The sequence below is a fragment of the Paroedura picta genome, chromosome 1 (assembly GCF_049243985.1).
Source record: "Paroedura picta isolate Pp20150507F chromosome 1, Ppicta_v3.0, whole genome shotgun sequence".
Lineage (NCBI taxonomy): Eukaryota > Metazoa > Chordata > Lepidosauria > Squamata > Gekkonidae > Paroedura > Paroedura picta.
In genome coordinates, this window is record NC_135369.1 from 109,121,586 (window position 1) to 109,149,578 (window position 27,993).

Genomic DNA, 27,993 nt, shown 5'->3' on the forward strand with positions numbered 1-27,993 from the left:
ACCCCCTCATCTAGATCATTAATAAATATGTTAAAAAGTACCGGGCCGAGCACCGAACCCTGAGGTACCCCGCTACTCACCTCTCTCCAGTCTGATGAAACACCATTGACAACAACTTTTTGAGTGCGGTTCTCTAACCAATTCCCTATCCACCTAACGATCTGAAAATCCAGATTGCAGTCCTTCAACTTATCCATCAGAACATCATGGGGAACCTTGTCAAAAGCTTTACTAAAATCCAAGTAAATGACATCAACCAAATTTCCCCGATCCAGCAAACCTGTTACTTGGTCAAAAAAGGAAACTAGGTTGGTCTGGCAGGACCTGTTGGAGACAAATCCATGCTGACTTCCTTGGATCACCAAATTGTCCTCCAGATGTTTGCAGATCGCTCCCTTTAATATCTGCTCCATTATCTTCCCCACAACAGAGGTCAGACTCACTGGTCTGTAGTTTCCCGGGTCATCCTTCCTCTCTTTTTTGAAGATCGGAATAACGTTTGCTCTTTTCCAGTCCTCCGGGACATCTCCAGTCCTTAAAGAGGTTCCGAAGATGATGGACAAGGGCTGTGCAAGTTCTCTGGAAAGTTCTTTGAGTACTCTCGGGTGCATTTCATCTGGACCAGGGGATTTGAACTCATCCAGTGCAGCTAAATGCCTCTCGACCACCTCTCTAACCATGTTAACCTGCCACCCAGACACTATCCTTTGGCTACAGCCATCTCTAGATGTGCCTAAACACTTAGACCTGTGGGAAAAAACAGATGTAAAATAGGCACTAAGCCTTTCTGCTTTCTCTGCATCTTTCGTTAGAGTTTGTCCATCCGCACCCAACAGCGGGCCTATTGCCTCCTTTACTTTACGTTTGCTCCTCACGTAACTGAAAAATCTTTTCTTGTTACAATGGGCTTCCCTGGCCAATCTTAGCTCACTCTCAGCTTTGGCCTTTCTGATGATTGATCTACAGTGCCTAGTAACCTGTAGGTACTCTTCTTTAGAGCTCTGTCCTTCCCTCCATTTCCTGAACATTTTCCTTTTCTTTCTTAGTTCCTCTTGAAGTTCTCTGTTCATCCAAATAGGCTTCTTAGAGCTCCTGCAGTGTTTTCGTCTTTCTGGAATAGTCATTGATTGAGCATGCAATAGCTCTTGTTTGAGTAGCGCCCACCCTTCACATGCTCCCTTCCCTTCCAGCATTCTCGTCCATGGTATGACACTCATCATGTCTCTGAGTTTATTAAAGTTTGCCCTACGAAAATCCAACATCCGCGTCTGGCTACAAGCTTCCTTGGCTCCCCATCTCAAAAGGAATTCTATGAGGACATGGTCACTTCCCCCTAGGGTCCCCACCTCCTTCACCTCATCCACCAACTCTTGCCTGTTGGTCAGTATTAAGTCCAGTATGGCTGAACCTCTTGTGGGTTCATCTACCATTTGATAAATGAAATTGTCAGCCAGGCAGGTCAGAAACTTGCATGACTGAGGACGCTTCGCAGAGTTTGTTTCCCAGCACACATCTGGGAAATTGAAGTCACCCATGATGACAAGGTCCTGCCGTTTGGATATTTTCTCAAGCTGCTCACAAAGTGCAGCATCCACATCCACATCCACATCCACATTCATTCACTTTCTGATTTGTGTGCAAGGGATATTTCAACAATACCAAAAGGGTTGTAGCAAGAAAGCAACCAAACTTAGTTCAGGGTTATGAAGTTTTGACTTGGAGACTCTGCTTATCTCTTTAAAGACTTGGGAAGTAATGACAGAGTTGGTGGCAGCACCAGGAATTTTAATAGGAGGAAGGTCACTACAAAGAAAAATTAGATGTCCCTGCTTGTCTTTCTGACTTCTTAGTGATTGGTGCTTTAAAGCAAATGGGAGTGATGGAATGATGCAACATCTTATAAAGCCAGGCTAATAATATTGTGCTATGATACACAGTCAATTAGAAGAAGAAGAAGAAGTACAGCTTGACATCTGTAGCTGGCAAAATTTTGGAACAAATCATCAAAGTCAGTCCTTGAGCAGCTGGAACAGAGAGCTGTGATTTCTAAGACTCAGCATGGGTTTCTCAAGAACAAATCATGTCAGACCAACCTTCTCTTTTTTCGAGAAAGTGACTACCTTGCTGGATCAGGGGAATTATGTGGACATAGTTTATCTGGATTTCAGCAAAGCATTTGATAAAGTTCCACATGATATTCTCATTGACAAGTTGGTAAAATGTGGTATGGATCCTAATTCTGTCAGGTGGATCGATAACTGGTTGACAGATTATACCCAACGGGTACTTTTTAATGGTTCAGCATCTTCTTGGAGAAGAGTGACAAGTGGAGTTCCCCAGGGATCTGCCTGGGACCTGTATTGTTCAACATATTTATAAATGATTTGGATGAGGGTTTAGAGAGGATATTAAATTTGCAGACAATACTAAACTGGGAAGGGTGGCAAACACAACCAAAGACAGAATCAGAATACAGGATGATCTTGAGAGGCTTGAGAAGTGGGCTAAACTGAATAAAATGTTCAATAGGGACAAATGTAAAGTTCTGCATTTAGGTAGGAAAAACCAAACACACCAATATAGGATGGGGGAGACTTGTCTTGGCAGTAGCATGTGCGAAAAGGATCTAGGAGTCTTAGTAGACCATACATTGAACATGAGTCAACAGTGTGCCTCAGTGGCTAAAAAAGCAAATGGGATTTTGGGCTGTATCAAACGGAGTATTGTGTCCAGATCACAGGAGGTGATGGCACCGCTTTACTCTGCTCTTGTCCGGCCTCACTTGGAATACTGCGTTCAGTTTTGAGCATCCCAGTTGAAGAGGGATGTAGACAAACTGGAGCATGTCCAGAGGAGAGCAACAAAGATGGTGAGGGGTTTGGAGACCAGTATGTATGAAGAAAGGTTGGGAGAGCTTGGTCTGTTTAACCTGGAGAGGAGACAACTGAGAGGGGATTTGATAACCATCTTCAAATATTTAAAAGGCTGCCATATAGAGGTTGCAGCAGAGTTGTTCTCTCTTTCCACAGAGGGACAGATCAGAAACAAGGGGATAAAATTAATTCAAAAGAAATTCCGTCTAAACATCAGGAAGATGTTCCTGACAGAGTGGTTTCTCAGTAGAACAGGCATCCTCGGGAGGTGGTGGGTTCTCCATCTTTGGAAATTTTTAAATAGAGGCTGGATAGCCATCTGACGGAGAGGCTGATTCTGTGAAAGCTTAAGGGGCTGTCAGGTTACAGTGGATGACCAATAGGATTGTGATGTCCTGCAAAGTGCAGGGGGTTGGACTAGATGACCCATGAGGTCCCTTCCAACTCTATGATTATATGATTCTAGTAGAAGAAGATGTTGGTTCTTATATGCCGCCTTTTCTTTACCCAAAGGAGTCTCAAAGCAGCTTACAGTCGCCTTCCCTTTCCTAAAACAGACACCCTGTGAGGTGGGTGAGGCTGAGAGAGCCCTGATATCACTGCTCGGTCAGAACAGCTTTATCAGCGCTGTGGTGAGCCCAAGGTCACCCAGCTGGCTGCATGTGGGGGAATGCAGAATCGAACCCGGCTTGCCGGATTAGAAGTCTGCACTCCTAACCACTACTACACCAAACGAGCGCTCATTGTACCCTGCCCCAATCAGTTATTCAATGTCAGTTTTAGCAAACATGCCTACAAGTCAAAATAGTGCCATTTTAGCAAAACATCTGGAACAGCATTGCTGTATAATATAAAAAGCTAAGACCTAGGTGGGTGGAGATCGGAGTGGCCCCACCCCTAGACTTTGGGCCAATAGGGAGGCGACACAGCCTGTCTCCCCCAACCTGGCCAGGGGCAATCTGACAAGTTCGCAGCCATTTTGCCCCTGGCTGCTAACAGGGAAACAGTTAGTGGGCTGTGGGAGTGGCCTCCTTTTCCCCTTAGACCTGGAGGTGGTGTGAGGGCTTCCCGGTCCAACGGATGCTGTTGTGTAGGTTCTTTTGCTTCCTGTTTCATCCACATAACCTGTGCAGTAGGCCTCAAATCTGCAGAGAGTCACGCAAAAGAAATACACATGGCTTGGCTGTTTCTTCCCTCCAGCAGTGAGGCTGGCTAGAGCAGTATTTTAAGTGAGAAGGGGCTTTTCTGTCAGCCAACTGTTTAGCAGAAGGGAAATGCTTCCCCCCTCCCCTCAAAAGGAAAGCACACCCATGCCCACAGACTGTGTTGCTCTCGGAAACACCTCCCTTGCCTCAATCAGGGTCTGTTAGAGGCTCCTTCAGAGCAAGCCTGAAGGCAGGGGGGAGGAGCATACTCATTGGCTACCTGCCAGCTCCCAGCTCCATCAGTGGTCTGAGGCAAAGTGAGGGAAGCTGTTGGACATGAAAGGCCTGTGCAATAGGCCTCAAGTGTTTCAGCTCAAAAACAACCTGTGTGGGAGGCCTTAAATGTTTCTTCTTCACAACAACCCTGTCCAAAGCAGTCCTTTTTGCCTGGGGATCTGATCTTAATACTCTGCAGATGAGCTGTAATTCCAGGAGCTCTCCAGGCCCCACCTGGAGGTTGGCTACCCCTGGGTTGGAAATATTCATGGAGGTTTGGAGGTGGGACTTCAAAATCATACAATGCCTCAGTCTGGCCTTCAAAGTAGCCATTTTTGCCTGCCTAATCTAGAGATAAGCAGAAGTACTAAAGATGATAATAGAAACTTGCAGACTGCTGCTGGGGTGGAGTGGTCTGGGTGTGTCCCTCCTGGACTATGGGCTTTGGCCAGCCCTTACCACCAACTGTATTTTGGGCCACAGAGTGACAGACAGACAGACAAACCAGCATCAGTCTTGAGAGTCTGGAAAGTGCAGGAAGATCAAAATAAAGAATATTTACTGCCTGAAACATTAAATAGTGAACAAGTAAATGGCTGGAGATACATGGGAACTGAAGTGACTTTTTTCAAGCTTGGCCTGGTAAATAAAAAAAAAACACTATTTGCCAGGAAGGTCCTATGAACTCAAAGGCATAAGTGGCCCAGAATTTCAAGTGGAGTTAGCTTTACAGGAAAGTAGACAGTGAGACTTTGGGGGAAATTAGGTGATCCACTTTTATTAGGCAATGACTTAGCCTTGCAGACAACAACAGGTGCTGCAGTTGCCAGCAGCAGGTCACAGCACAGGTTCTAGACACCCATCTCTCTACACCCACGCCCTCATTTGTCACCATGCCACCACAACCTCCCACACAACACACATATTCAACCCCATGCCCTTACAGACTGGACAACCCTTCATCTTCCTCTTCCCACCACCAAGTTCTAGCGCCCGTTGTATTCCTGGATGCAATGGCCTTTTCTAGTATAAACATAAGACAGTACCTTCCACAGATTATAAGTCCCTCTAGCGTTTTTGTGGCTCTTCAAGATCTCAAGCAATGGTCCTTTCCCTGCTTTTGAGATCCTTTTGACTGGTGATACTGAGGATGGAATGCAGTATCATTTGCATACAAGGCAAGTGCCTTCCTTGCCAGGGAGCTAAGGTCCCTTGATCACCAAGGGCACAAGCAGACCCCTGCGCCTTGGGGCAGTTTAACTTTGAACTTTCAAAGCTCAGAGTCGGCAACTATATACAGAATTAGAAGTTGTATCACATCACAACAATTTATATTTATTGTCTTTCTCATGGTACCTGATTTATGCTGAATAATTATTTTAATCGTATAATAATGTTTTTGTTCAACTGTTAATGTGGATTTGTAGACAGTATAAGATGTACAATGGAATTAGTAGAAATAATGAAAGTATTGGCATAGCAGCAACAGAACAATAAACTTTGTTAAATATTAAATAATCTTAAGATTTAGATGAGAATGAGATGGGGTAAACTATGTTAATAATTTCTGGCATTATACAATGTATAATTGTTCCTGAATTGTGAAGCATAATTTCTTTTTGTCTAATTCTTTATGAAAAAGAATTCAGAGCTGGCAATAGCATAGCACTGCAGAGGTAAGCAGGAGTGCAGCAAGGGCTGCCAGCTACCCGGAGGAAAAAAATTGTCCTCTTGGTGCAGTGGTTAGAGCCAGTTTGGTGTAGTGGTTAGAAGTATGGACTTCCAGTCTGGTGAGCTGGGTTTGATTCCCCACTCCCCCACATGCATTCAGCTGGGTAACCTTGGGCTCACCGCAGCACTGATAATATTGTTCTGACTGAGCAGTGATATCAGGGCTCTCTCAGCCTCACCCACCCCACAGGGTGTCTGTTGTGGGGAGAGGAATGGGAAGGCGACTGTAAGCCGCTTTGAGCCTCCGGGTAGGGAAATCGTTGTTCATTTCCACACATGAAACCATTGTTATAGGGATATTTTCCCCTGGGCCTGTTGGCAATCCTAAATATACATAGCCCTTTTATTCCTGTCCAAACTGGACACAAATTCTGACTCCTATTCCAATGTGTGGCACCAATCCTGCAAGTAGGCCAGCCATGATGGGTCAATGTGGGCTCTTGTCACTGAACCTTCTTGAGATTTTTGTTATTATTGTTATTTCAGTGTCCTGGCTGGTACTGAGTGAAATATTTCCTGGTGGAATAAGAGGAAGAGCAATTGCTCTAACTTCTAGTGTGAACTGGGGAGTGAATCTCTTGATCTCATCAACTTTTTTGACTATAACAGGTAAGGCACACAGATAATTTTTTCTTGAAAATGCGCATTCCTTTGAAATATATGATTCTGAAGAATTTGGAAAGGATTCAGTATATTGTGCATTAATAGACATGTGAAGAAATAGTTTTCACCCAGTAATGTATTTGCCTGCAAATGACATAGTGGTTACCTGGCAACCGTGGTGTACTTCCTCCCTTCTTCAAATTGTAGAATGTAAAGTAGGAATAGCTCAACATTTACCAGCAGTCTGCCTCAACTACGGTGGCATATGTTTCATCTGTCCAGTAAACAGGCTAGCAGTAAGCAAACTCAGACCAATTCTCTCAGCGATTATCCTTCTCAGCCAGTCTTTCCCAGAGTACCTTGGTCATGTCACATTTTTATTTACTTCACTTATATTCTGTGTTTCTCACTGAGCCACAAAGTGAATATGTAGTAGATATGTGTTATAGGACTTTATCTACTTCCACAGTGCCAGAACATGTGGTTCCTTTTTTGCCATGTGTTTGAGGAAAGGGCATTTGGCAAAGAAAGAAAGAAAGAAAGAAAGAAAGAAAGAAAGAAAGATATTTACATCAAATGTTCACGGTGCGTCTGTAAAATATACCAATATGAAACAACAGAGAGGGGCTCTTTTCTACACCACAGGCTTTCTAATGGAAGAATTTGCTCACCAGGGGGCCAATTGATATAATATTAATGTCTCAAGGAACCAGCAAGTTCTGACTTTCAAGCACTACCATTCCTGGAAATGTTGCTGTAACTTTCTATTGTTGGCATTATTCCTCACATCTATGCTTGTTTTAGATACCTGTAGTTATTATTTATTATTTCAACTTTTATTCTGCTCTCAGCAGACTCAGCAGGATCCACAATATGATTAAAATCAGATACCATTCTAAAATACAATATAAAATCTACTTTAGATTAAAATTGCCAGTATAAATTAAGCTTTAGTATTGGCCATAAAATTCCTGTCATGGGATGTGGGGGGGGGGGGGGGGGTTGGGATGTAGTTGTAGTACCTTGCTTATTAGGTGTCTCATCTGATTGATCACATTGACTTAAGCTGCTTTCAGTCTCAGTCAGAAAAAGCACACTGTGAATTTAAAAACAAAACATTTGACTAGGAATTGTCATTGTAACCATGTCACATAGACATATGCCAAGTCATACCCTTGGTCTGTCAAGGTCAGCATAGACTACTCTGACTCACAGCATCTCTTCACGGTCTAAAGCAGAGGTCTTTCACATCACTAATACCTGATCCTTTTAACTGAAAGTGCTGGGGATTGAATTTGGGATCTTCTGTATACAAAGGAGATATACTAGGTGTAAGCCATGCCATACCCAGGCTGATGTTATTTATTTCCTTGGCTTTACTTCAAGATGATTTGACACCCCATCCTGCCTTGCAGCCAAGACAGCCAGTTTGGTGTAGTGGTTAAGAGCAGCAGCTTCTAATCTGGAGAGCCGGGTTTGATTCCCCCTCCTCCATTTGCAGTCAGCTGGGTGACCTTGGGCTAGTCGCAGTCCTTTTAGAGCTGTTCTCAAAGAGTTCTGTTGGAGCTTTCTCAGTCCCACCTACCTCATAACATGTCTATTGTGGGAAGGAAAGGTGATTGTAAGCTGCTTCGAGACTCCTTCAGGCAGTGAAAGATGTGGTATAAAATCCAATTCTTCTACATTTTCTTCTTTCAAAAAACTAGGGATTCTTCAGCCTTGCTAACTGCTAATTCCATTCTAGTATACTGCATTAAAAATCATTATTGGAATTTACATCTTTTTTCCTCAACTCCTCTCTTGAAAGAATTGTGACAGATTTCACATCAACCCTGAGTGCTGATTGGAGGGGCATGACAAAAGATCGATGAAGGCCAGCCCCGTTTTGTGCCATTTTGTCTGTGGGCCTGGCCTCACCCCCAGTCAGAAGGCAGATCTGATGGGGAAACTGTTTTATAAGGGGGAAGTTGTACCGGATTATATTTTCAACTAAACATACCTATTTTATTGTGCGGGGATGGAGAAGAGAAAAAAATCTAAAAATAAAGTTTGGCAGATGTCCAGGATTAGCATTTATGTATAAAAGTAACCTGTAGAAAGTCTGCCTCCACAACTGCTGATTCTAGCCTATGATTTTCCCTCTTCCATTGTATGGTCTGAATGATAATCTTTCTCTTTCTTTCCCAGATCTAATCGGTTTACCATGGGTGTATTTTATTTATGCTCTGATGAGCCTAGCATCATTAGCATTTGTCATTGTCTTTATACCTGAGACAAAGGGGTTTACTTTAGAGCAAATCTCCATACTACTGGCAAAACAGTAAGTACAGGGCAGTATTTGAATTGGGGCTGACACTGTCCTAGTGTCTTAACATAAAAGAAACAGCACACAGTACAGCCTGTTTTGTATTATTTGAAGTTGTGGATGGATAGAAAGGAAGGAGAATTGCAGGTTTAAATACATCCCCATGTCAGAAGGTTTTTGTACATTGATATGATACAGCAAAATTTCATTTCTAGCATTCTGCCCGTAGAACATAGCTGTCTCCCCTCTCCTCCTACTGCAGTCTAAAATATCAAATGTTGTTCCCGGGTTCTCCTTTCAACCAAGAACAGCATTTCAGCGCACATGAGTCACTCTGTAGCCAAGCCTGGATCTTCTTCCAGAAATTCTGCCTTTTCACATTCGGGATCTTTTATATTTATCATGGGGATATTACTGAGTTACTGCTACCTATGGGATGTGCCTTACCACTCTGCCTTACCACTCTGCGCCTCTTGTGGCGCAGAGTGGTAAGGCAGCCGTCTGACAGCTTTGCCCATAAGGCTGGGAGTTCAATCCCAGCAGCCGGCTCAAGGTTGACTCAGCCTTCCATCCTTCCGAGGTCGGTAAAATGAGTACCCAGCTTGCTGGGGGGTAAACGGTAATGACTGGGGAAGGCACTGGCAAACCACCCCGTATTGAGTCTGCCAAGAAAACGCTAGAGGGCGTCACCCCAAGGGTCAGACATGACTCGGTGCTTGCACAGGGGATACCTTTACCTTTACCTATGGGATGGAATGCATTACTTCAAACAAACATATGGAAACTGGAAGTTCCTTGGACTGTGTTTAAAGCAACCCATTAATCACTAAACTACAATGTGTGAAGAATGATCAATTTCTTCAATGACTATTCAGTGCAGGTGAGTAGCCATGTTGCTCTGAAGTAGCACAATAAAATCAGCGTCCAGTAGCACCTTATTCCTACTGTTATGATGGTCAGTTTATAATCTGATAAAGATTGTTTGCACCCAAAAGCTCACGCTTTTAATAAATTTTTGTTGGTTTTAAAGGTGCTACTGGACTCTCATTCAGTCCAGGTATTGCTGTTCTGACTGTAAGAAGTCAGATGCATGTTTATTCCAGGTATTGGTGTATTCCAGGTTTTGTGTTTTAGCCAGGGATCACTCCAAGTTATCTTTTAAGAATTTTATTTAAAATCACTTTAGTTAATTTTAAACTGATTAAATAAACCAGAAACACAATTCTACAGGAAACATTAGCACATGTAAAGGAGATTATACATAAAAAGATACATGTCATCCCTTCTCCTACCAGGCCTGCATTTAAAGATAAAATTCATTTTCTAAAGTTCTTATCAATCCTTTTCAAAAGATAAGAGTCGCACCACAATCCAGATTAGAGAAATTGTGTCTGCATGCCCTCAATTCCCTGAGATGTAAATTATACCTCCTTTAAAAATGCTACACATAGACCCATTATGCACGGGGGTTTTAGCGCACATTCGGGGTGGAATGGCGGCGACTAAAATCACGGATAACGCACGGAGCCGGCTGCAACCGGCTGCAGCTTCGGTGCATGCCGCCGAAAAAGCCGCGTCAGTGAAACGCGGAAGAAAGCGCAGCTTCCGGGTGAGCGGGGCGCAACCAGAAGCGGCGCCCGTATCGGCGCGTGCATAATCGGTTACTCTGGGTTTTGCCGCCGTCGCGCCCCGCCCCGTGTATAACCGGTATGCGTCGCGTCTTCCCCTTCCGCGTTTTCCATGTGACCCGAAATCGCCGTTTCGGCGGCCGTGCATAATGGGCCATAATGGGTACAAAAAGATAGGCAATCACACACAGTGCTCCTTTGCTCAGAACACAATTAATTAGAAAGAATACTTTGAAATCTGAAACTCTCCAGCAATTCTACATATAAGGGGTCCTCAAAATACGTTTGTTAAAGATTATTTTTTCAATACTCACATTTGGCTTGGACTTATTAAAACAATTCTTAAACATCTTTGGAGCCAACTGCTATTTATTTCACAACAATGTGTTTTGAAATGAAATGTTAATTCCCATCACAAATGTTTGGTGATGGTCTTTAGAATGGGGGAGAAGGGGTTCCTCCACTGCTGGAGTTTCTTGGTATGTAGGGCTGCATAAAAGAGCCTCTTGTGGCGCAGAGTGGTAAGGCAGCCGTCTGAAAGCTTTGCCCATGAGGCTGGGAGTTCAATCCCAGCAGCCGGCTCAAGGTTGACTCAGCCTTCCATCCTTCCGAGGTCAGTAAAATGAGTACCCAGCTTGCTGGGGGGTAAACGGTAATGACTGGGGAAGGCACTGGCAAACCACCCTGTATTGAGTCTGCCATGAAAACGCTGGAGGGCGTCACCCCAAGGGTCAGACATGACTCGGTGCTTGCACAGGGGATACCTTTACCTTTACCTTTTTAGGGCTGCATGGTCAGTGAGAGGATGGGTCTCTTAAGAAAAACAAGCAAAACCTGCCATCTAGTGGGCAAGTGCTGTAACAATTTGAAGTGAGGGCAAAGGAACTCAATCCTTGAATGCAGCACAAGCGAGATTTAAGAGCCAAGCCATGCCTCTGTCTTACCCGTTTTACACTTTACAACTAGGTGAGGATTTGAACCGTATTCTCCCAGATCTCGTTTGACACATTGAGTGGTACCTCACTCTGTGCCTTATGAAGAATGACTTTCACATTTACCATCAACCAAGATTGCCATTCCACTAAACACACACATACAATAATCTAAGATATAAGTTAATATTGGGAATGTTACCACTATTTAAATTACTGGCGTATTTCTGAGGCACAAAGGATTCTCTCCCTCCTGGCACTTTTGAACCTCGTATATCAGGAGGGAAAGGGCTTCTTCCTCTGCCTTCTTGCTCTTTTCAGCATGAGGAATAGTAGCTCAGAGTGAAGTGCAATTGCCAAGGTGCCTAAGGAGAGCAGTCTGGCTGAGGAGAAAGGAAACCACCATGACCCTACTCTTCTCCTCGGTGGCTACTATTCTTCCTTCTTGGTGGCCAGCTTTCTGTCTTCTGACAGCCACCTGGGTGCTAGGATGAGAACACAGAGGTTGTAGGAAAGGGCAGTATGAATATGGTTGGAGAGGATGGGCCTTTAGAAGAAGAGTTGGTTCTTATATGCCGTTTTTCCCTACTTGAAGGAGGCTTCCCTTTCCTCTCCCCACAACAGACACCCTGTGAGGTGGGTGAGGCTGAGAGAGCCTTGATATCACTGCCCGGTCAGAACAGTTTTATCAGTGCCATGGCGAGCCCAAGGTCACCTAGCTGGCTGCATGTGGGGGAACGCAGAATCAAACCCAGCATGCCAGATCAGAAGTCCGCACTCCTAACCACTACACCAAACTGGCTTTTGTTCTCTTTACTTCCATCCTTGGCCCACAGACCAAGAGAACTGGCTGGCGGCCTGCCCTTCAGTACCAATACCGTCTCGGTGGCAACCACCAAGTATGCCTACCATGCAATGGCCTCACCCACTTTTCTGAAGCCTGGGGTTGGTCAGAAGAGTCACATATCACTGCTCTGTAATACACATTGGCTCTCTTTCAACCTCAACTCTAGGACTTCAGGCTTTCTTGACACAGTACATTATATTGTTTATCCCACTGCTGTGAAAACTGAAAAAATAAATAGCTTGTACAGACATTTTAAAAACCCTATGCTAAAACAAGTTTTAGACATATTATGCAAGTTTAACAACTACTTGCGATCCTCAGCAGACACTAGGATAAACCCACAGTTGCTAGAAAGTAGTCAAGGTACCCGCCTAGTCCTGAAAGCTTGCTCGTTGCTCTTTGAAGCCAACATCATGGGCTGTCTCTCCCCTGGACAGTAGCCTAACAGCCTAGGATCTCAAGGAATCCACATTTTGCTCACTCTGTTGAATTGGAGTTCTAACAGCAGAGGATCATTCCCCCCCCCCCCCATCTTTGGGGGCACAATCCTAGTGCCTGAGGAGTTCTCCAGAAATAGGAAATCAGGTCTCTTCTTGGGCGGGTGTATCCCTCTGCTACAGGCTTCCCTTGTCCATGCTGAACTGTTTGCTCTCTGTAAATAATGGATACCAAGTTACATTTCCTTAAAGTCACTGCAAGGCTTAATATGGATACTTGGTTAATAAATTGAGGTCAATGCAAAAATAAATAAAAATTGCTTGCTGGTCACCCCATGTCTGATAAGTGTACTTTTCATTCAAGTTAAATTCTATTCCATTTAATAAATGGTAATAGCTACTGGTCTAGACCTTCTTCACCAAGTACTGTCTGAAGTTATGATTGACATGAACATTATCCTAGGGGGAAGAAATGGTTTTAATAAATATATATTACTTTGACATGCTTCCTTTCCCCCTCAGAAAGCACAGGAAGAGAACCTTCTGCAGGATGAGCCAGCACCAGGATCAACTGATGTCCATAGAGCTTTCCAACAAAGAACCCCAAGAGCAATTCTACTAGTGAGAGGGAGGGGGCATGGGAACAATGGCAAGAGGACTGACTTCCTGAAGAGGACAAAGGGCTCAGTGCTCACCTTTGCTGTCACTGTGTTCACATGCTTACCATAAATACATTTCTCTATATTCTGTTTTACTAAAGGACTTTTTTTAAACAAAGTTTTGCACATAAATACTGTTGTACTACAGCTTTACCAATGTTTTATAGGATATAAACACTAGAAATTTGTGAGGACTTCTCTTTTAAGTAATATAAGTAATATTAAGAGCAATATAAGGAGCTATAAGATTTCCCCAGGTATTCCATTCAACACATCCTCGTCAGTTGTGTCCAACTCACAAGCTTTCCTAGGCTTTCCTACTTCAGCTCTCTAAAGCAGAGATGGGCTTCAGAGTCTACTGGCTTGAAATATGCAAACTTCTGATTTAATCCTTCGCTGTAAAGAATGGGGTATGTCTACAGGACAAGTTAGCAGTGCTTTTACAACTGGTAAGATAAACAGTACATAATCACCTAGTACATTCTTTTAAAGACTGGTTAACTACACCTTTTTACTAATAACATTAAAAAAAATGTCAGCAGATTAATCCTGTAATCATACTTGACACCCAATTCCTAATCCTTTCCAGTCATAGATGCTGAGGGGGCCAGGTTCCAATTTGCACTTTGGTGGGAAACAGCTAGAAAGAAGTACAATATTTGATATAGGGCCATCCCCCGACTTTGGACAGTACAAATTTAGCAGGTTGACACTATGGGTCAGGCTTTGTCCATTGTCACTGATCACCAGCATTGTATCTTCCACTGCTTTCCTAGACCATATTAGTGACCTTAACACCTGCAGATCAAATTTGATCCAGAAATACAGGCTAGTATCTGTGTACAGAAGGCATATGGAAATTTTGTGTGCTTCTCTCCACTCCTGCAACCTCTTCCCATCTTGTTCTTGGGAGTCACAGAATTCATGCACAGGAGCAGCTATACAGAAGGGACAAGGTGAGGAAATCAGTTCCTTTCCTCAGCAGAATGGTATTTGCAGATAGAGAGATTCTACCACTCATCCTCCTTCACTCCAAATCCCCCTCTCCCAAGGTATTCCTCTGTACAGGTCCTGTGACTCTGGGAGTGATATCTCTGGCAGCTAGAAGAGACTACAAGTAACGAGAGAAATTCAGGAAAATCTGCACGTGGTACAGGATTTATTTCATTACTGGTTACAACTGCATATTGATTTTTTTAAAAACACTTTTGAAGCCCCCAAAATTGCACTCCTTAATTCTAGCATGGGTAGTCCCAATATGAATGAGACTAGCACACTCGCGTCTCCCCTTCACGCTCTGATCCTGTGCCTACAGGCTGCCTATTTGAAAACATACGTTAGACAAACATTGCTTTAGACCCCAAAGGAGGATGGTGCAGGTCATCTCTTAGGGTAAACACAGCAAGAGGCATGGACTACAGCACTAACCCTGCAATAAAGGCTGAGTGGGAGAAGGTGAAACTATATTATAACGTGATCTAAACAACTTTGGTAATAAACATGAAAAAGAAACAACTGGTGTTGAATGGGACTTCTGGGACTTGATGGTTTGGAAAGAAAAACATGAGGTACAAACCTTTCTCCTGGGATGTGTTTTTTAATAGGATTTATAGGTTGGGATCAGCAGTGGTGTTCTGCTTATTCCATCTAGGCAATTATAGCATTTCCACCATATTTTGTAAAGATATACAGCACCTCAGAAAAAAAATACTATGCTTTCACCAAGATTTTATTTACTTTGCTCAACTGAGCAGATTTCAGAGTGAAGTGCAAAACCAGGACCTGGATGCATGTCACTTGCAGCATTTATACACACATGCAGTCCCCTTCCTGAGGCTTAGATACGTGAAAGAGACATAGGTGCAATTTTACACATTTATTGTAGATGGCAAGGATAGCACTTTCAGTATGATTTACGTCTCATCTTTTCCAGATGCAAAGGAATTGAGAAATTCAATATTGGCATTTCAGTCTACGTGCCAAAGCCAAGCTTTCGTGCTTGTTAGCGATTTTTTTCTAACTGTATAACAGTACTATAATAACATTTGGCAAATATGTAGACAGTTGTTTAGGAGAAGATTAAGATTGAACAAATGCAAAAGACGGTCTTTCCTGAACATTAAGGTCAGCCAGTGTAAGTAGGTCATAGCATGGCTTAAAAACCAAAACCAAAACTAGCATCTGGAATGCAGACAGAGATAGCTTATTTTACAACCACAAGTGCTTCAGAATGAAAGCTTCTCTCTTCATTGATAACATTCTTCACTATAGTCCGTTATGACGCAGAGTACATTCTCATTTAACAAGGCAGGAAGGCAATCTTCTAAATTCTGCATTTAGTTACAAGAAAAAAATACAGCAAGCCAAATTTTGCCTTTGGAATTTAAGCATCTGCCAGTTTCAGTCTCGTCTGCTACCGATCACTTTACATACACACTAGAACTGGAACAAAATAAGCAAAAGATTACACATACAGAATTCTAAAGCTACTTTGCCAATATACAATGGTTAATAGAAAAGGAAGAAGGAATGTAACGGAACAAGTATGAAGAGAGATTTTGCAGGCCTTTATTTGTGCACGTTACTCAGGTGAAAAAGGGTAATGTCTACAGCTTCTTTGGTGCCCAACAGTCAGCGTACAAAAATGTAAAAGACTATTCACAAATAAAACACAAGCTTAAACTAAAGAAGTGTTTCCAAAGTTAGTGCATATCATGACAAATTCTGCTTATGAACACACAGAAATTACTGCAGAAATAAATAGAATGTCTTGTAAAAAGCAGCAATTTCATCTCTTGTAAACTTTTGTTTTTACAATACAGCACTGTTCAAAACAAAATCTGAAAAGGACTGGAGTTTCTCACTGCGGCCAAATGCTTGCACCTCCTCAGTTGTGTTGGTCCAGTTGTCCTTTCCCCACCCCCACCCTCCTGTTTTTGCTTTAAGTCCAATGTGCAGCAGTCTTATAGAAGGTGCTTGGTTAGGTTGCCTAACCACGAAGTGGCAAGTTATAAAATTTCTTTCCTGCTTTCAAACACAAATGGATAGATCTGTTCCACTGCAGTGGCAACAGCCTTTACATTTGGTCCTGGGGGTAAATAAAAACAGAACATGAGAAAGAATCAGGTTACACAAGAAAGCAAAAACCCTACTCCCATCATCAAGGCTATATTTGAGTTCAGTGATGATCCAAACCCTCACCGTAATTCTAAAAATTGACTATTTATAGCATTTTTATGCTGCTTTTCCACCCAGTTCAGGGTTCCCCAAGCAGTGAACTGTAAAACATTAGAACAAATTTTAAAATGCAGATATACAAACCATTAGAAATGAAACAACTATACACATAAATGGGGAGAGTTAGCAGGGGGGGGGATGCAAAACAGAACAGAAAAGTCTTCACTGATTGGCAAAAGACAGTTGACAGGGCAAACAAATCTCCCTGGGGAGAGAATTCAATTTTGTTGGAACTATTTTAAGTAACACTAGCTGAAGCAGTGAATCCATCCAGGGCATACTGGCATTCATTCATGCCATTCCCAATATGGCATACCTCACTCTACCACTTCCTTGGCTGATCTTCAACTTATCCAACAGAAACCAAGCAATAGTGGACATGGTCCATATAACACTGGGACCCCCAATTAGTACAATTATGTTTTCTTTTCCAAGGGCTGCCTCCCACTTTGCATTTTAAAAGGAGTGGCCTGGGATATTCCCAAGTAGTCACTGACAACTATAAATGCAAGTCACAACCTAATCTAAGTAAAATAAATTATATGACAACGGGATTCTGAGCATTCCACATAATGCATTCCACATAATGGCTGAGGCGGGGGCTGCTGACGGCTGGTACCGAGTCCTGCTGGCTGCACTATCCCCACCACCCACCTTCCGAAGCTGTCACCACTCTCCTGAGGGGGGAAGCAGCCATGGAAGATGGGCAGTGGCAATGGATCAGTGAGTCGGGCTCAGCGCTAGGCCTTGTCAGCTGCTGCCCATCTTCTGAGGTTGTCCCTGCTCTCCTGTGGGTGAGAACAGCCTTGGAAGACTGGCAGCGCAGCAAGCCAAGCTCAGTGCGAGGACTCACCAGCCACTGCCAATCTTCCAAGGAGTCCCCGTTCTCCTGAGGGCAGGAACGGCCTCGGAAGATAAGCAGCAGCACAGTGAGCAGGGCTCCAATTCCAAGACTCTCCAGCTGCCATCTACTGGCACGCTTCCTGGGGCAGGGCAACGGATGTCATGTCCATTTCCGTTTCAGGGGGCGCACCAGGAGATGTGTTTCCACACCAATAATAAACGCTTTTGTGGACTGTAGTAAGTGGAAATCATCTTCAGTCAAAGTACTTGGGTGTAAGCTTGTGGGATTCACTTGCAAATGCGGTCATTCATCCCACCCACTGACCATAAAACATTTTCAGTTGTTTCTTATCTATTAAACTTCTATTTACTGTTGCAGTTCTTGTCAGAGCCAGATGGGCATCATTCATAAGGAAATAGTTACCATTTTAAAGAAGAAACCCAACATACGCTGATGCCTTCTTTTATAAAAGCATTTAATTATATAAACTCCCACACAAAGTTGCTTTTGAAAAAGTAAATACCTGTAACTGTGATACTTCCTGTTGAAAAAATCTGTAATGTAGCTCTGAGAGATTTTATTCTGTAGCACACAGCAGGATGAAGCTCAGGTTCATAACTAGGAAGTAAGAAAAATGCAGCACTCACTAAAAACAGTAAAAGAACCTACATGGAATACAAAACATGAGAGAGGATTTATACTATACCTAGCATGAGGCCTGTTATTTTTTGTGAATTCTGGCAATCTGATTTCAAAGGGCATGTTGCATACTGCTAAAACATTGACAACTTTAAAATCTGTAAAAATAACCTAAGGAAAGAACAAGAGGAACTGTTAGATATCCAACCTGAAGATGAATTGCTTACATGTTTTGCTTTATTATATAAAAAGCCACCTAATACTGAATAAAATCTGACTTTCTAAAACCCTGATAGGCTTAGCATATAATATATAGTATTTTTTTTCTTGTTTTTCTTTAAATAAAAAAACTACTTAATAAAAAATAAAATCATGATAGGTTTCGTGGCACAAGCTTTAGGTACAGCCCATCCAAGATTGAGTAAGTATCACTGATTTCAGTGGTAGAGAAGGTAATGGCAACAGCCACTAGATAACGGGAACTTTGATAGGATTTGTCCTATGGTTCCTAATAGGTTTCTTTTAAAACAGTTTGCCCTTGAGCAGGCACAAGCAACAAAGCAAATGAGGAACTGAGCCGGTGTTTCACAAAAGGTTCCTGCAATCTGAACAGGACAGATTGGTATGGAGGGTTACTTTTATCTCCTGTTGTTTCTGTTTTAAGGATGCCTATTAAGATAACAGTAATAGCCTGCACTTGTTAGTTGTTGCCTGGAAGTCCAAAGCAGGGAGAAAAGTCTCCTATCTACAATTAATTCATCAGGACAATTAACTAACTAAAGCCAGGTTGCAAGGTCTTTGTTGGGGAAAAAAAATACGGGAAATATGTGTCACAAATCTGCATGCCCACCAGGTACTATTTTCATTAATTTCTACTGACTGCACTCAGTTTCTCAATGCAAGCTCAGATAAGGAGCTCCATTAAAGTTATTTGAAAACTGAATCAAAATAGGAATATCAAATTCCACACCTATGACATGCTGCAAATAACACGTGGATTCCAATTTCTCATTAAACAATATCATTTTTAGGGAAAAACCACAGGGGTTGGTATTTGGAATCAATCCTAAATCCTGCTGCTATAGCCTTTTGTTAGTGCACCATTGGCTACAAAGCAATGTTTTTCTGTACTAACTAGCAAGAATCCAAGACAAAAAACAAAATATAGTCTGAAAAATAGCACACATGCAGCAATTCACCTTGATCATAGAAACCAGTCACCCCTTCTAGATTTGTCAAGTCATTTGCTGCAATACTGGAAACAATCCAAGTCCCCTTAAGTCAATTTAACAAACAGCACCTCCCACAATGTTTTTTTGCCATGGCACAAGCTGGGGGCACTTCAGCCAATATTGGTATGTTGCTTTATAGCAGCTTCATAAAACTGCTGTCATCAGTGAATTGAAAGCAGTCTGGATCAACACTCGCACACTGGAAGAATCTCTCCTCTTCCTCTTCATTATCTTTGTGGTTTCCTGGAGGGATCTTCAGCAGTGAAATTAATCAGCATGTTTGCTGGAAGAAAATTTATTAAAGCAAAAATTCTCTACATGAAAGCATAAGAGATACCTAACAATAAGACTTCTAATTTTATGTCAGTGAATAATTACCTGAAAACCTAGTTTTTGCAGACTACGGGCTAATCGTCTGGCACCAAATTTAGCTTCTTCTTCGCTAGAGTTGAAAAAAATAAATGAACAACTGGTTAGAAAGTTACAGACCTGTTCAAATTCAAGAAGAAAGAAGTAATAATAAAGGTGAAATATACCTTGTAGCCCCTGTGCAAATTACTTTCCCTGAGGACCAAATTGTTGCTGTAATTCTGGGCTTCCTAAGTTTCATTAATACTTTCTGAAATAATAAAAATATTCAGATTGAGATTTCAGACTGAGAATTTTCTAATGTAAAAGCAGTCTTAATATCACCATCATAGGACTGAAGTTCATAGACATCTATTGTTATGTTCAAGTTAATGCTATGCGAAACATCTTACCACACTTTCTCTTTCCAGACAAGCAGTCATAACTTAAGTGAATCAAATGCTTGTCTGAAATATTAAGGCTACTATACTTTCTTTTTGGCTTTGCCCCCTCACTGGCAGTCTTTAAGCAAAGGTTGGATACACACTTTTCTTGGATGCTTAGGGCTGATCCTGCGTTGAGCAGGGGGTTGGACTAGATGGCCTGTATGGCCCCTTCCGATTCTATGATTCTAAGGGCAGGTTTGATTAAGCACAGAATACTTACTGTTTAAGCAACCAAAGTAACACAAAGAATTATGTCAAATGATGAATCACCCCCAGGCAAGGATATTTATAATTAAACTAAGGACACTGACAATTAGCTTTTTCTGACGCACATGAGAATACACGCTGAGTACAGAACTTAATGATAGCGAAGAGTGGTGACTTTAGGGACATAACATAGGAATTGGTCTCCAAAAAGCATATAATTTATACATATTGGTTGGAGCCATAAGTTACAGTCCCCACTCAACCATTCAGCTACATGTTATAAAGAGTGCTATATAGTGTGAGGAAGACCCGGAAGGGTCGAAACGCGTTTGGTCCTATGTGTTGTTAGTTCGGTATAGTTTTTAAGATGTTTTTATTCTGTTTTTAACTGTGCACTATAATAAATAATTAACAAGTTTTACATTAATTTTATTGTTGAGCTCAACTTTTGAGTTCCTTCCTTTGAATCTTACCAACATGCTGTGTACGTCAGCAAGTTTTCTGCATATATATATATATAACTATGAGACAAGCCCGTTGCATTCAGGAATACAATGGGTACTAGATTGGAGAACTGGGGTGGAAGAACTCTGTGAATGGCCTCTCCCTCCCCTCAAGACCTGGAAAGGCTGCAGGCTGGAGACCCCTGGGAAGGGAACTCACCGGCAGGGGCAGCTATCATGCAGCAGGAATCTGGTGACTCTGAGCCTCGGAGGGAAGTGGAAAGAGGAGGGGGTGGTCAGGGGTGGGGGACGGAAGGCAATTGGCTGGCCACTGGACAAACAGGCAAGCCATTTGGAGGAGGAGGCACTCAGGAGCAGGCCAGCCACACTGAGTGGGTGTTAAACACTGAGTGGCACTTAAGCCATGAGACATGTTCCTCCTTCAAGGTCGTACTAGAAATATATTATGTGGAACAGATGTATTATTTAAATGACTAGTAAAAAAGCCCATTTGTAAAAACTGGGCATGTGTAGGCCGGGGGAGAATGCTGTGCGGGCAGGCGCAGCGTCAGCGGTGGCACCAGATCAGGGCCGCAGTGTGGACGCAGCGGGGCTGGCGGGTTGCAGCCAGGCCCCTCCCCAGGCAAGTCCCAGGGCACGGCCCTTTGCAGGGCCAGGGGAGAAGGCTGTGCAGGTGGGCACAGCGTCAGCGGAACAGGACCGCGGTGTGGACACGGCGGGGCTGGTGGGTTGCGGCCAGGCAAGTCCTGGGGCTCAGGCCTTTGCAGGGCTGGGGAGAAGGGTGGGCGGGCGCAGCGACGTGCGGCGGCATGCCAAGAAGGGTTCTGATGGAGGCGGGCGCACATGCGCCCGTGGCCCTCGTGGGGCCAGGCAGCCGCATCAGCAGCGGCTGCCGCATGGACGTGGCAGGCCTGCTGACTTGTGGCGAGCTCCTCCCTGCGCAAGTCCCATAGCTTGGTGGAGGGAAGGAAGCAGGGCCGCCGCGTCTTTGACGAGGCGACCCTGCTTCTTTCCTGGGGTGTGGGCCTGTGGCGCCACCCCCCTCCCTGGGCAGCCCCCCCAGCCAAGGTCCCTAGGTGGCCGGTGGCGCTTTCCCGGGGGCCAGGACTTACCTTGGTGGGAGCGCAGAGGCGAGGATGGCTGACTCTGCGGACGGCCGACTCACTGGAGCACTCAGCCAAAGACGGGCCAAGTAGCCAATGGGGAGCCATGCTGTGCGTGGCTCCCTATTGGCCACTTGGCCCTTGAGTGCCGAGTTTTTATCACAGACAAAGGCCACCCTTTTTCCTCCCCTTTACCTCTTAGCCTTTTATTTATACTGCTCCACAGGAGCGGTTTAAACATTTTAAAATAAAGCAAAAGATAGATTCAGGTGGGTAGCATCGGTCTGGAGCAGCCCAAAAAAGTTTTAGTCCAGTGGCACCTTTATGACCCAGTTTTATTTATGGTATAAGCTTTCACATGCAAGCACACTTCTCACATACATTAAAACTGAAGTCACGAATCCATGCATATAGAGAGTGAGCAGCAAATTAACATATATAGCTTAATAAAGTTGTTTGACATGAGCCTCTTGTGGCGCAGAGTGGTAAGGCAGCCGTCTGAAAACTTTGCCCATGAGGCTGGGAGTTCAATCCCAGCAGCCGGCTCAAGGTTGACTCAGCCTTCCATCCTTCCGAGGTCGGTAAAATGAGTACCCAGCTTGCTTGGGGGTAAACGGTAATGACTGGGGAAGGCACTGGCAAATCACCCCGTATTGAGTCTGCCAAGAAAACGCTGGAGGGCGTCACCCCAAGGGTCAGACATGACTCGGTGCTTGCACAGGGGATACCTTTACCTTTACCTTTAAAGTTTTTTGACAGATACAAGGACCAAACTGAAATAACAAGCTGATTTTATATTGTTCACCATTTTTTTGGGTTTAATTCAGAGGGAAAACATAGCAAAGGAAATAAAGCATTGGAGATCGACAGGCTGATATCCTATTCTTAATTGTGGAATACTGAAAGTAATTAACTGAGACCCTTTCAAGTTTGATTCAAGGTATAACAATCATAGCAGGGTCTCATTTAATTGATATTTAACTCCAAATGTTGTAATAAATCACTTACCCCAACATCACGCTTGTATATTACATTTGCTCCTTCTAAAGCAATCTTTCGCAAGTTTAAATGACATCTTGTTCGGAAGACACATACTACATTTGTGATTAAAATGTCCAATGCAACATCACTCTCTGCATCCATTGGAGTTAATTTAAAACTCAGACTTCCAGCACGTCACCATGAAAGATCACATCCTGGAAAAGAAAAGGAATAAAGGTCAAAGAATTGCCTAGAAAAACATAACATAGAAGACAATATCCTTTGAAAAGCAGAATGACTATACCAACCCCACACTGCAATGGCAAAAATTGGGATTAATCACATACATCTTTGAACCTCAAGTGAAACTTCTGTCAAATGAATTTTAGTATAAGCATATTTTGGGTCCAAGGTATTGTGTCATCTAATTGCTATAAAGTTAATAAAATTAATGAGATTGGGCTTCAGCTTTACAAGCACTGTTACCTTCTAGTATACTTCATTCCCTTTTAGAGTTTTCTAAAGAACAAATTGTGCACATGAGCAGTTGTGTCTTGCATGGTATTAAAGCTCCTTTGGTACTCTATGGTTAGAAAAGCCATATTTTCCATACTTAGCTAAGTGTAGATAAACATTTGTTACAGTCTGTGTTTCTGAGAGTCTGTAGACAATAACAAGTCCCTGAAAAAGGATTAGTCCCTGAAGCAAAGGAACTTGCTCTAAGGCGCAGTCAGGCTGAGGGACACAGCTGTGACTTAAGGTCCTGGTTGAAGGAGCCCGCAGAATGTTACAAAGCAGAAAAACAGCAGCCTGAGTAAGTTCTTCATGAGTCTGCTTCCAATTAATGTGAGGCATTAATTTCACCATAATGAGCTTCACAAGCCACAGAGAACTCCTACAAGAAGAGTCACAAAGAAAACTGGAATATAAACATTTAAATAAAGCTGTGAATTGATATTTATTCTTGTCCCTCTGTGCTGAAGGAACTGTGTCATTGCTTTTGGAACCAGCTGAAGTATGTTAATAGCTGATGGTGTGAAGTTCAGGGATACGTCATGACTGCACTACACAGGAGGAACTGAAGCATATTAACCAGGAGAGCATGATGTTCTTCTGGGAATGGATGACATCTACCAATATTCCTCAGATTACAGCACTGTTTCTTGTGGGTATTACAGTGATAACTATCATCCAGCATTTGATTATCCAGAATGCTCTGTTAACCAGTAGCACCCAGAGGGCAAGCTCTTCTCCCTCAGCCCCCATGCACTCCCCTCTCCTGTTGCTGGGCTACTGACAACTGGTACTTCCAGATCACATCACTCTCAGGTATCTCCTTCTCACCTCAGCATACATCCAGCTGCTGGAAGCCAGCTTTGCCAAAGAGTTCCTGGGCAGCTAGTCTGCATATTGAACAGGACTCTGGCTCAGAGAAAAGGGTCCCAACCAGGTATAGGGGCTTTTGCCATGATATTTCAAGTAGAATGGGGTGGATTTCTCTCAGAAGGGGCAGGAAAGAGAAATAAGCATGATTATTGAGAACATCTGATTAATCACGAGTCCTGCCATAATAAAAAATGGGTTTACTGTATTATGGCAGTTTAATGACAGCAAGCAAGGAATAATTAAATTACTTCTGCTCACACATAGTTTTAAAATATTGGCCATTTCCCTTCATCTTATCAACAGGATTCTCTACGACTGCTACATGCATACATGGCAAGTCACCACATCGTTACAATGATAATGCAAGTGAAAAAGTTATCGCCTTCTATTAAGTTCAAAAAGAGAAACGCAGAATATTCCTCTGATTCTTCAAAAACCTCCAAAAATAGTTCACAGATTCCAGTTTGCAACCCAGTCTGACAGCTAGAGGACAGAGCAAAAAGTTCTTTATCCTGATTTCCCACTGGGGGATGTGATCAAAATTCTCAACTTCTTCTGAAAATCAGTGGCAGGTGAACTTCAGTCAAAGAATAATGTTTCTATTGATGGCTTTAAGTTAGCAGGACTTCATTTCAAATAAGACATCCAATACTTGGATATTTTAAAATTGTGGAACAATATTTTCTGACTGACATTCCTTGCCTTGTGAACATAACTAGTTTTGAAACAATGTTTTCAATTTTAATAGTGCTACCACCGATACATTCAAAGCAAGCTAGTAAATAGTCACTCATTGGCAATGAGTGAAATTTGCTTAAGCAAATTGCAAAAAATAACCTTGTGAACTGGGAGACTTAATATATTCTGGCTATCAAAATATCACAGTCTATTAAAATATCACAGATGACAGGCCAAAGTCTATTAAAATATTTCAGGGCAAGTAGCTTTTGAAGAATTATTTGCAAAGTAGAACTAAAAAATAGGCTATGTACTATATGGTGTTTTACTTGTAGAAGTCGTACTATTGCATCATTTAGAAAGACTATACACTCTGGGCATGGGGAAGTGATCAACTAGTTTTGACAGTAACCAGGGTAGTCCATTTTGGTAAGCAGCATATACCACTCATTTTTTTCAGAACACAGCACACATCAAGGACTGATATGCTCAAGAAATGGTGCTATTGCCAAACCGCCCCCCCAAAAAAACAACTAAGAACACAACCAAAATGTATCCAATGGAAGCATTGTTAAGAATATATCCAAACTTCACAATGTTTAGTGTGTGTGTGTAAAGCAAACAAATTCTACAACCGTAAATCTATTACATTGTTTATGGAATGACCCATCTATCAGTTGTAATGACTCACTCTGTGTAATCCGCCTTGAATCCAATAATAAAGTGAATAAATAACTGCACAATTTAAAGTGTTAATTGAAAACGGCAAGGAACTTATTTCCCTTGCTCTTTTGGCCTTATGCACCCTATACTCATTTGCACAAAGGAGAGAAACAAGACAAAGAACACTAAAAGTAATCCACGTTAAATCATAGTGGCTCCTATAAAAAATGCAGAGATGTCAGTAAAATATTTTATTCATGGCAGTTTGCTCAAAGTTATGCTAAGTTCCCAAAATATTTCACAGTTCTGTGAACATTTTGAGCAGTAAAGAATAAATGGATCAGGTCTATGAGTTTTATACTCACAAGATAAGCCTCTCTTAAATTGTGTTCTAATTCAGATGTAACACTATAATCCCACTATGTGTAGATTTCATACCATATACAGATAGCCTGGCTATAATGTCATTTTCATTTAAATTGTACAGAATTTTAAACAGATGAGCCATCAGCCTTCCCGCTCATTCTATCTTGTTCTGTCTTCTGTTTCACCCTTGTTCACAGTCAGCCAACCATTTCCTCTTTCTTCTTTGCACTCTTCCTTCCTTTTATCTACCCTGCAAAGAACCTTTCTGAAGTCAGCAGCACTGTGAATTCTACCAAGAAGGCCAGGAAAGCAGAGATCCCAGTGTACCTATCTATTAGCTAAGAAATGCTCACTAAAGATATTACATTGTGCACTCACGGACTTACAAGCTTGTAAACATAAATTAAACTTCATTCTGCTGTGCATTTAAAAATGTATAGAAAAACAGGCCTTAACAGATATCAAGCCACAGAAACCAATGACAAAAGTGATCCTTTAGGGGGGAGGGGGCTGGTAGGCAACCTCTGAAATTATCTAAAACTTGTGGCCCAGTGGCGGACAGCAAAGATCAACACTCCAGTTAAGTTGAAGTACTTGGCATCAGCTCATTAACAAAGACTATTGCATGTACTGGATGCTCCAGTCATTTTTAAATGATTAATTTTAATGTAATATGAGTAGATCACACATCTTATAGAACTGGAAGACAGCAGACATGGCTTTAAAGTTAAGGTTATATATAGGTAGCTGCAGCTACAGGTGCAACAATACCATACCTATGCCTCCTCTCCAGAGTCTTGGTCAAGGCAGTTATAAACCCAAACCCTCATCTTTCTTTTAGAAAAACCTCTAAACCCATGGAATACTTCGGCAAAAACTAAGCACCACTCGACTATAATTTCAACGATACATAAACTGTGATTTTCATACAGTGGATCATTTCAGAAGAGATGACAAAATTCAATAATCCCCAAAATACAAATTCCTTTTCTTTAAAACAAAGATTGCTTGAACTCTACTGAAAACACAAATTGATTAACTGATCTGTTATCCAGTCTTGATCATGCAGATTTACAACACAATTAGACTAAAGTAGCATTTAATTTACCCAGGGACTTGCTTGTTCTGTTCTTCTTCTATCTATTTTTAACAACTACAAATATATAAAAAATGGGTTGGCACTGAAAGAGCAGGCCGTTATTCATAAATTACACACAGCCGACGTCTCTGTGGTTGCCAGGAAACGGGCCTCCGTGGGTGCGGAGGAAGAAAGTAGACGAGGCTGGTGACCGACCCACCTTCCCCCCCCCCCCCGTCCTTCCCTTCCTTTCCCTAAGAGCGTCGCTGGTGGCATTGGCATTCTGTGCGTGGAAGCAAACCGGTGCCAGGAGGAGAAAGCGGAGGAGGAGGGGAGGGAGAGGAGCGAGCCTCTTATTGTGCCTAAAACGAGGCGCACAATTTTGAGCACGGGGCGATTATGCGTCCAGAGGCACCGCTCGGACCTTCGTTCCCAGCCGGAGGGCCTGAGCGCCTTCCCGGCCACAGGCGCGGGAGAACAGAGTCCACCCCGGGCGGGGGTCTCCTCTCCTCTCCCCCCCCGACCCGTCCCTCACCCAGCGCGCGGAGCGGCGGCGAGTGCCGAGACCGTTATGACGGAGCCGCCCAACGGCTGACTCCGCCTGGGTCCTCCTTCTCCTCCTCCTCACCGGGTTCCAGCGGGCTCACGCCCCCACCCCCGCGCGACCCGGTTGCTGCGCGACTCGCCGCCGCCGCCTCCTGCTCCTCCTGTTACTGTTCCGGGTCTCCAGGCCGCCCCGATCTCCGCGACACAATAAAACATCACAAAGCGCGCGGACACCATAGACGCAATCCCGTCGCCGCCGCCTAGAGCGGCAGCCGGATGTTCTCGCTGGGCACCATGTACTTCCGCCTTGAGGGCAAGGGACGCGGAGGCTGGCGTGGC

At 43.1% G+C, this 27,993-nt stretch overlaps 2 protein-coding genes across 7 annotated transcripts in view; one reads left to right on the forward strand and one right to left on the reverse strand.

Moving 5' to 3' along the window:
• Nucleotides 1-13,521, forward strand: part of SLC2A12 (solute carrier family 2 member 12) — a 36,380-nt gene extending 22,859 nt beyond the window's left edge. The window contains exons 3-5 of one of the 2 annotated variants that reach the window (XM_077352304.1): nucleotides 6,512-6,634; nucleotides 8,816-8,948; nucleotides 13,300-13,521. In XM_077352304.1, the coding sequence (XP_077208419.1) occupies nucleotides 6,512-6,634; nucleotides 8,816-8,948; nucleotides 13,300-13,399 (356 nt within the window). In that variant the 3' untranslated portion in view covers nucleotides 13,400-13,521. The remainder of the gene's footprint in view (nucleotides 1-6,511; nucleotides 6,635-8,815; nucleotides 8,949-13,299) is intronic. The other variant, XM_077352313.1, reaches the window with a different exon arrangement.
• A 2,461-nt stretch (nucleotides 13,522-15,982) lies between these two features.
• TBPL1 (TATA-box binding protein like 1) lies at nucleotides 15,983-27,939 on the reverse strand. 5 transcript variants are annotated; one of them, XM_077352335.1, is made up of 7 exons: nucleotides 27,644-27,939; nucleotides 22,965-23,152; nucleotides 19,925-20,007; nucleotides 19,767-19,857; nucleotides 18,224-18,327; nucleotides 18,041-18,135; nucleotides 15,983-16,524 (listed from the first exon to the last, which is right to left on the reverse strand). In XM_077352335.1, exons 2-7 carry the CDS (start codon nucleotides 23,097-23,099, stop codon nucleotides 16,445-16,447), a joined length of 588 nt encoding a protein of 195 aa, XP_077208450.1. In that variant the 5' UTR covers nucleotides 23,100-23,152; nucleotides 27,644-27,939; the 3' UTR covers nucleotides 15,983-16,444. The 5 variants fall into 5 exon arrangements, with proteins under 5 accessions (XP_077208450.1, XP_077208443.1, XP_077208478.1 ...); XM_077352328.1 differs by having other exon boundaries at nucleotides 27,737-27,937; XM_077352363.1 differs by having other exon boundaries at nucleotides 19,767-19,830; nucleotides 27,737-27,931.
• Nucleotides 27,940-27,993: the final 54 nt, after the last annotated feature.

Bases quoted from the DNA above. Each gene is read 5' to 3' on its own strand.
- TBPL1 (XM_077352335.1), bottom strand. From the start codon at position 23,099: ATGGATGCAGAGAGTGATGTTGCATTGGACATTTTAATCACAAATGTA. The intron at 19,858-19,924 runs GTATATTTCACC...CTTTCTAACCAG, and splicing joins ATTTGCACAGGGGCTACAAG to TTGTTCATTTATTTTTTTCA. The intron at 18,136-18,223 runs GTATAGTATAAA...CTTACTTCCTAG, and splicing joins AATAACAGGCCTCATGCTAG to TTATGAACCTGAGCTTCATC.